Source organism: Myotis lucifugus, unplaced genomic scaffold (genome assembly GCF_000147115.1).
Source record: "Myotis lucifugus unplaced genomic scaffold, Myoluc2.0 scaffold_0, whole genome shotgun sequence".
NCBI classification, from domain to species: domain Eukaryota; kingdom Metazoa; phylum Chordata; class Mammalia; order Chiroptera; family Vespertilionidae; genus Myotis; species Myotis lucifugus.
In genome coordinates, this window is record NW_005871048.1 from 39125757 (window position 1) to 39134957 (window position 9201).

At 38.7% G+C, this 9201-nt stretch overlaps 2 protein-coding genes across 3 annotated transcripts in view; one reads left to right on the top strand and one right to left on the bottom strand.

Moving 5' to 3' along the window:
* Positions 1-916: 916 nt before the first annotated feature.
* On the bottom strand, positions 917-7389 carry NSA2 (NSA2, ribosome biogenesis homolog). Of its 2 annotated transcripts, XM_006081325.3 has the most exons (6): positions 7243-7387; positions 5682-5869; positions 5445-5595; positions 3691-3870; positions 1893-2085; positions 917-1155 (listed from the first exon to the last, which is right to left on the bottom strand). In XM_006081325.3, exons 1-6 carry the CDS (start codon positions 7243-7245, stop codon positions 1088-1090), a joined length of 783 nt encoding a protein of 260 aa, XP_006081387.1. In that variant the 5' UTR covers positions 7246-7387; the 3' UTR covers positions 917-1087. The 2 variants fall into 2 exon arrangements, with proteins under 2 accessions (XP_006081387.1, XP_014307177.1); XM_014451691.2 differs by lacking the exon at positions 1893-2085 and having other exon boundaries at positions 7243-7389.
* Positions 7390-7461: 72 nt separating this feature from the next.
* The window catches only part of GFM2 (G elongation factor mitochondrial 2), a 41325-nt gene continuing 39585 nt past the window's right edge, over positions 7462-9201 (top strand). Inside the window, 1 exon segment of the mRNA XM_014451666.2 lies at positions 7462-7670. The gene's annotated coding sequence lies outside the window, so the exon portion shown is untranslated.

The following is a 9201-nucleotide window of genomic DNA, read 5'->3' on the forward strand; positions in this document are numbered from 1 at the left end:
GTTTTTTTTTAGTTTAAAAGTAGTAATTAAACATATATTTTGTGATTGTTCTTGGTCTGTGTTTTGAAATTCTTTCCCCTAATTTCATTGATGATGTATTTGGATACAGAATTTGTTCATACTGGTTGTATCTTCAGAACAGATTTTTAAAAATAAACAATTTAAAACGATTATAGATTAATATATAGACACCCTAAAGCTCAAAGCCACCAACATAATTCATATCACAAAGGTGCTTTGACAATTACCCTAAAACATGATCTTTTTTATATAATGTGATTACAAATATATTTCTCTTTTAAGGGCATCAGTGCAGTCTTTTTCTTTTTAAAACCATTTTTTTCTGGATTTAAACAAATTTCAGACTCTAAAAATATAAATATACTACCGAGTTCAGAATACAGAAAATGCTAAAAATAAACATTTTGGTGTTTTTCATGTTGCAAGTAGAAAGCACAGTTCCAAGTAGGTGTTACTATATATGATGAGAGAAGAAAATGTTTAACATACTAACTACTGACTTACTGTCTGAAGAAATTAAGAATTACGGGAGAAAAGATTTATCTAAATTTCTTCTGAATTCGACTTACTGTAGTGTACCTTTTCTCGTATGCCTTCAATGTGAATACTTTATAAACTTAACATTACCAGGTGTGTTAATGCTACATTTAATGATGAATAAATAATGAGGTGAGGTTTTATAGCGTAGGCCCCATATTAAGTGTGCGTTAACTCTTAGGATAAAAGGTGTTATCGACTACACTGGCTTTCCAGAAATGTTAGATCTGCATTGCTGAATACCCACTTATTAAAACAGGTAGTTATTGATGAAGTAGGAAACTGTTATAATTGCTTTTTTTAATCATTCAATTTCATGAGCACCTAAGTGATAAACAGACCCCAAAATAAAGACCAATTTGTAAAACTGGGCCATTTTAATGTTCTTTACAATAGAATAAATAATTCTCTTGATGATTGCAGACATGTAAGCTGTTTTTGATAGCACTCAGAAACATCATAGTAAAGGAATTTTCCTGATTGGTACATAATCTTCAACAATTACAAAGTTACTTGTATGAAACTGCTGTCAAACCAGTAAGACTGCATTTATGCACCCATCATTTTCAGGATTGTTGGTAACCTGAGCATATTTTCCTAAGGAAACAAAATGAAGAAAAAGAGGGATGTTAGCTAATAAAAACTTTAAAAAATATAACCTTTGCCCCAATATTTCTAATTTACTACTTTTAAGAGTTATAGAAGATACTAGAGGCCCAGTTCATGAATTCGTGCATGGGTGGGGTCTGGCTGACCCGCCCCCGATCCAGGTGGTTGGCCGACAGGCCCCACCCCCTGGTTGAACTCCTGGCCAAAGGGACAATTTGCATATTAGCCTTTTATTACATAGGATTCTTCCCTTTCAAAGAACATTCAAGTTTAGGAATATCTGGGCACTAAAAGCAGAAAAGTAAGAAAATGAGGAAAAGGAATTTATAATTACATGACATTTTAGTTTTTCATTACCACTGAAAGAGTGTGGCTGTTTGATATATGCCTTCCTTCTTCCACTCACGGTTAATTTATTATATTCCAATATTTTTTAGTTATAACCATATATTGGCATCTGTTTCCCTGGTAATTAATTTCTTTTTAAATATAGCATCAAAGTCTAGCAATGTAGTACATCTCATATAACTGAAACTAAGTTAAATTATATTCATAACTACTTTTTCTACAAAAAGTATTCTTCCTAAAGATTTAAATCTGCTTTACATCAAGTGTGAACTTATCTATGTCTTCCACATTACAGTTTGCTGTGTACTTTATGTCAACTTGAAAATTTGTTTTTAGGATTACAAGAGCAGCGTCCCCATACTAACAAATTTACTTACCCCAAATAACCTTGCCTCCTTGTGTCACAAGGCCCAACTCACTCACGTTCACCTCGATGACAGTACCTTTGGTAATAACACCCAAGGTTGTATAAAGTGGGGAGGAGGGGTTCTTCTTTACACCAAGTATTGGCAGGCAAAAGGTAGCTTTCAGTTCAGGATGTGTTACATGGGCCTTCTTGAAACGTAAGCCCTAGTAAGTCAAATGCAAGAATGTTTGAGTCCAAAATGTTAACAATGAGTAATGGCTTTTTTTGCTTTATCTTTTCCAAGTCTCAAACAAAAGAGTTGAAAGTAAAATCTTAAGGCATCAAATAAAAATGTAATTCTACAGACTAAAAATCTCAGTTACAGGATAAATACAATTACCCCTAGTTTTTTTAAAACAATAAAAAAAAAGATTAGCAGGCTAAATGACTTGTTCACAGGTTACATGGTGTATGGATGGAATCAAATTTAAGCATTCTGATTCCAAGTCTTTATGTACCTCAGCTCACTTCCATGATGAAAGTTGTTAGCTTTCTTTGCACTGATGGTAACACTGGTCAAGGACTGGAAGAGACCATAGTCACCCAGTCACCTCGATGTGGTCTTTAGGAATGTGGCATGTTAAAAAGCCACAACACTTTGCAGTCTCTTGAATGCGATAACTAAATAGAGGTAGGCAGCAAATGATACTAAATCAAGTTCTTAGTAAAGGACTCATTAATGAAGCTGGCAAGAAACCATTCAGAATGCCATCTGATTAATTCACAATAAAATATGTATCTGCCAAGCTACTGAGTCTAGAACAACATGTCCTCTCCCTGTAGAACTGATAAGATCACCAAATTGTATTTAGAAGATTATGAATATGAAATCAATTAAGGGGAATCCATGATGGAATCTAGAGATTGGTGGATGGGATGTTTTCCGTAAATGACCTAAATTGAGCATTTTAAGCTTTGCAGGCCATATGGTCTCTGTTGAAACTACTCAAATTCTGCAGAAAAAAAATAGCCATGGACAATATGAACAGGCATGACTGTGTTCCAATAGAACTTTATTTATAGAAACAGCCTGTTTGACATTTTAATCCATTAAAAATTCAGGTTGAGAGCTAGAGTGACACTGCCAACTTTCCTCTGATTCTTTGTTTCTCTAAGCAGGCTGGGTACCCAGTTGGGAGAATAATTCAGTCTGTTTAAAGGCTTTTGTAAAAATGTATCTTCAATTATATTTGGTTATGGTGGGGGCGGGGGGGGGGGGATTGGAAGGGAAGGGGAGAAAATAGGTTGACTTGTTTTTACCATTACTGCTGTCAACAGAAAATAAAGTCCCACTTTTACATTAAACTTGCTTAATGCAATGTTTGCATATTGAATGTTTTCAAAGCATTAAGCTACTCCCCTTAGTAAACCAGAACTGACTCTTGAAAACAGCCCTACTCAAGTTTTTTAACTGCTCTCAAACAAGAGTCAGGCATATAGTAGATCACTTACTGAATGAATAAAATTACTTCATGTGGAAAATGAAGATCCTAATAAGCCATTTTTAAAAGTGAAGATTCACTGACAACGTAATGAAAATTCTTTTTCATCTCAAATCTCTTATGAAACCGAAGACAAGATTTTGATGATAGTGGAAAAGTCCTAAGCAATCCTTTAAAATTTAAAATAACAAAAACAACCTTAAAATGTCTTTCAAGCTATACTAGTATTTTATATCAATTTAGGAATTTCAGGAAACTGTAATGTACTTTATCTAGTTTAATACAGGAACTAATATTTAAGCCACTGCACTCTTGCAAGAGACTTACCATTGGCCTAATGAACCTTTCATATTTAGGTGGTTTTCGAGTAAAGCCATCTCCAACAAAGCAGACTTTAGTAACCATCCTCTTCCATGCTTTTTTCTTTCTCTTTCCTGTTCGAATAACTTTTAATACCTCTGTTTCTCCCTGGGCACGAACTTTGGGCAGAGGGACTTCCCATTTTCCCTAAAAATAGACCACAGTTAAAATTTACATTGTTAGTAAAAGACAAGGGGAATAAGAAGTCACGCATGTTTTAGTTGTACAAAGCCGTACTTCACTTTTTTCCTTAACCAAACAAGATCATGGCTCCAGTGTTTTCTAGAGGTCTGCACTGTTTCCTCACAAACCCCCGAATAATTGAAACTAGTCTACATATCATAGGTACGTTATTAAATAAAATGGTTTGCTTAAGCTAAAAATCTTAAAGCTTTGTTATGGCTGAAAAATACCACCTGTACTAAGGCAATGACTTCTTAGGCAGTATATGTGCTTATTACTAAAAGTGTAAAACTGGAAGACTGTCTTTTAACATATCTTTGTAATTCTACCTCAAATGGATTTTTAGAATGCATTACTAGACAAAATCATCACCAGATATTTTGTACTTCCCTAGAATGCACATTAAATTTTGTGAAAAAACTGAAGAAGTGCAAGACAGTAGGAAGAATTCTGGACTTATTACTAACGCAAAGGTCTGAGAGGTTACTCTATCAATTCATAGACACCTGACCATGCAGATGATTTACAACCTCCCAGACTCCAATCTCTTCATCAGTAAAATATGGAGGGATTAGCTAGATAGTCTCTAAAGTTTCTTTCGGTGCTAAAGTTCTACCATTCTCATTTTGGATAATTACGTAACAAAAAACCCGCAGTAACATCTTAAAAATGAAATTTGGAGATTGTTAAAGTTCTTTAAATATAGTTACCACATATCCTACTGCTTCCTGGATTTCTATTGATCTAACACCAGGTGTGTAAATAGTATCTATGCCCTTTTCTCCGTTTTTAGCAGAATTTAACACTAAGCACAATCCAGAAAAAATTTTTAAGAACTGCTGAATTTTTATTTGTGTTCAATCACTTGGGGATGTTTCTCACTATCCAACCTTTTTTTTTTATAAATATATTTTTATTGATTTCAGAGAGGAAAGGGAGGAGAAACAGAAACATCAATGATGAGAGAGAATCACTAATCAGCTGCCTCCTGCATGCCCCTCACTGGGGATCGAGCCCACAACCCAGGCATGTGCCCCTGACTGGAATCGAACCCGGGACCCTTCAGTCCACAGGCCAGTGCTCTATCCATTGAGCCAAACCAGCTAGGGCTCCACTATCTTACTTTTCAATCTATTTTGACACACTGCACGGCAGCATAAACAAGCAACAGTTGTCTCCTTCTCCACAAAAGCACAATATTAGGAGCTGTCGAGTTTAGGAAGCTGTTAAAATACTAAATTTGAGATTCACTGCTTACTCACTTTTTGTTTTTAAATAATTTTTTAAAAACTAAAGACTCGTTTTCTAATAAATTTTCAAGAAAACTAATACTAAAATGTGCTTGCTGGCTGATGAGAAAGCAATTATATTTCTTAAACATTTTACACAAAATGAAATTTACAAAGACTTCAACATTTAAGTGAGAATAGTTGGACTTCATGTTTCTAATTAAGCTGAAAAAACAAATCAAGCCCCTCAAATCTGATTTTAATTCTCCTGAACAAAAAAAAGTAAAGACTTAATTTTTTATTGCTTACCGCTTTTTCTTTTCGTTTTTGTTTAATCATATTGGAAAGTACTTTAGCTCGGGACTGTCCCTCTCTGTCTAGTAGATAGGCAGGTACTGCTCCTTGTGGAGTCTTTTCATCATTCTTTTGTTTGGTGTTTCGTTTTTCATGCATCTTGATACTACCAAAAAGGGAAAAGATTCAAGATTATCATTTTTAATAACTTACTCAAAAGATGTTAACTTGCTACAACAAACGATCACTTACGTCTTTTTCATTTGTATTTTCTCAGCATGGCGCTGTTTATGGTAGAGCTTAGCCTTCAGACCAATCATCTTTTTTGCCTTCTTTGAACGTTCGTGAGCTTCTCGACCTTCTTTCTTTCTCTTTTTCTCATGGTAATCCAAACGGTATCCATAGCGCTTCCGGTGTAACTCAATATACTCGTTTTGTGGCTATAATGATACAAGAAATGTTAACTTTAATTTCTTTTGAGCAACATATGAGATATAGAAGATTCTATCTCACCCAAATGCTCTCTTCCTTAAATAACACTTGCAGTATTGTCTATTAACATGATATACGTTAAATAAATTTTGATCCTGGATGATATGAGGCATCAGGATATACATCTAATAATCTCAGTGAAAGTTACTGTTCGCTGAAAGGAACTGCCCAAAATCCACTTAACTATACCAAAGGGATGGTCTGATTCAGGAGCTCACACAGTTGTCAGTTTTGACAAACTATAGTTGTTTAAGCACCAAAATCAAGATAGAAAATATTTCCAACCCCCAGAAAGTTGCCTTGTGCCACTTGGCGGTCATTCCTCTTTTACTGCCTCCAATCTGGTTTCTTTTGCTCTAGTTTTGCCTTTCCCAGAATGAAATGCAAATGGAATCTACAATATCTACCTGTTGCATCTCGCTTCTTTCACTTAGCATAAGGCTTTGGAGATTCCCCACATGTTGCATGTATTAGCACTTCCTTTTCTTCGCTGCCAAGTAGTATCCATTGTATGGACAGACCACCATTTGTTTATCCATGGGCCAGTGATGGATACCTGTTTCCTCCTAGTTTTTAGCGAATAAACATGCATATACCTCTTTGGACATATGTCCAATGTTCTGAAGTGGCTGTACTATTTTGCATTTCACCAGCAATGTCTGAGATCCCCTTTGCTTTTTAACTGCCTATTTTATATGCCAATTCTGTTTAAATATGAAGCCCCAGTCCATTTGGATTGTAATACTGCGAAAATAAAATAATGACACAAAGCCAACTCCACGGAGAACAATGCTAAGTAGCAAGGCACTACACATCAGGTGTGGTGTTTTCAACTGCTAGCACATAAACTGCAGCAACCAGGTGCAAGGCACGTGGAATCTATGTTGCACAGAAACAGATTACAGCTGTAGTAGGACCTGGCAGCCAGGCGTGGCTGTGAGCCGGCCAGTGCCAAGGCATGCCCTCAGCTTCCTCGGCAGTGAAATGAGGTGGCGGCGGGGTTAATGCCTACAGCGTAGGGTTATCGCTAGGTTCTGGCCCCGATGGCCCCGCAACATGTGGTGAAACCAGGAATTTAACAGAGTGAATCCCGTCTTGCTCGCAAGCTTGTGCTCTGACAAATACCCCATTCTGTGTCCCCAGTGTTAAGGTTTCTTTTCATCCCACGGAGCCGACCCCTCGAGGTCTATCTACCCTCATTCCTTCCAGCTGAACCTCACTTCCGCCTACCACCTCTGACCCCAGCCCCAGCGCCCCGGGGACCCTAGACCCCACCATCTCTGACGCCCCACGTAGCCAGCGCCCGAGGCCACCTCCTCACCATGGTGACGGCCGCCGGGCCGCCGGGTGCAGTCCCCCGGGCGCGAAGAAGCTCTCAATTCTCGGGTCTCAGAGACTCGCGAACCACCTCTTCGCAACTCGCGACAGGAAAGGGACACTTCTAACACGACCGACTCCAGCGAAAGCTCGACGCATTCCGAGTTCTGTTCTCCGCTTTTAGCGAGGAGAGCGGAAGTTGTCGGTCGGGGGCGTTTGAGTGTTGCACCACCGGAAGTAGTGTGCTGCAGTTGTCAGAGCAGCGGGGGCAGAAGCGAGAGGATATAGGTTCGGTTCTAGAGGCACCACGGCATTCCCCGAGGTAGGCGGACGCTGCGACTTGCGGTCGTGCAGACTTTTGCGCGGTCCGGACTCCCGCTCACAACGGCCTGGAGGGAAAACGCTGGCCTCCGGGATGCGCCTGAACGCCAGGTGGGTACCGAACCGCTCGGCGCGACTCCGCGCGCCTAAGACCTTGCCCGCCTGGGGCACCGCTGACCTTCAAGGATGCAACAGCCCTTCTTATACTATCAGGTGTTAAACAGCTTTTAGTGAGCACTGAAGCATTCTCCAATCTAAGGATGACTAACTCAGTGGTTCACCCTGGTAAAATACCATGCTTCTGCCCACGGGGAAGAAGAAAACCACCGAGGTGCCCTAAGTGGCTATAGGTTAGAAAAACGAGGCATTGTGCCCGGCACTGCTGGTAGAAGAGCCCTGCTTTTGGGGAGCTCACAGTAGTGGAGAGAACGTGTAAATATCCTATTTGTCATGAGTAAATATAAACTCCAAGTGTTATAAAAACATCGAGAAGGTAGTATTAAAACTTTGTAGGGAATTAGGAAAGGCTTCCAAGGAGCTTGGAGGTTGAGTAGGAATTTGCCGGGGAGGGGCTTTGGGAACTCCAGGACGCTTTCAGGCGGCGGCGACCGCACCGGTGTAAAGGTGGCAGAGCAGGCGCGGCTGGGGAATTCTGGTAAAGCTCCCAGGATAGCAGGGAATAGGAGAGTGCAGAGCTGTGAAGGGAGCTGGGGTAGATTTATGACAAAAACCTTAAGGAAGGATGCCCTAACCGGTTTGGCTCAGTGGATAGAGCGTCGGCCTGCGGACTCAAAGGTCCCGGGTTCGGTTCCGGTCAAGGGCATGTACCTTGGTTGCGGGTACGTCCCCGGTGGGGGGGTGTGCAGGAGGCAGCTGATCGATGTTTCTAACTCTCTATCCCTCTCCCTTCCTCTCTGTGAAAAAATCAATAAAATATATATATAAAAAAAAAAAAAACCTTAAGGAAGGAAGTGACAAGATGTGGTTTATTTGAAGCTATGTGTTAATGGATTAAAACAGCATTTCCCACTTGAGTGATTTGAGGACTACCTTGTAAGACTGGTCATAGATGAATGTCACCTGTGTTATTTACTTAATATTTTGCTATGTTATATTATTTACTTAACATTTCCCCATACATTGTTTTATGTAAATTAATTTAACTTCACCACATCCCTTAAACAACACTGTCTATAAAATCACAGGATTTGTTGGCTATTTTTTCTAATTATTTAGTAAACAATTTTTTGTTGTTGTTGTCTATAACCTAAAATAATGATGGGCATTCTCTTTGGGAAACACGGTGTTGGAATAAGTGTCTCAAAATTTTTGGTCTATTGGAACCCTTCACACTCTTAAAAATGATTCAGAACTCCAGAGAGGTTTGCTTATATGGGTTATAATTGATATTCAAATATTAGAAATTAAAGCAAAACGTCAAAATATTTTAGTCACTCATTAAAAAGTTACACGTCCGTTAAATGTTAATGTAAGTAATAAGTTTTATGAAAAATGCCCATTTTCCAAAACAAAAATAGTTTGAAGAGTGTTTTACTTTGGTTTACAATTTTGTAAGTCTCTTTAATGCAGTGGGTGTCAAACCTTGGCTGCACATTAGAATCACCTGGGAATCTTTTTAAAA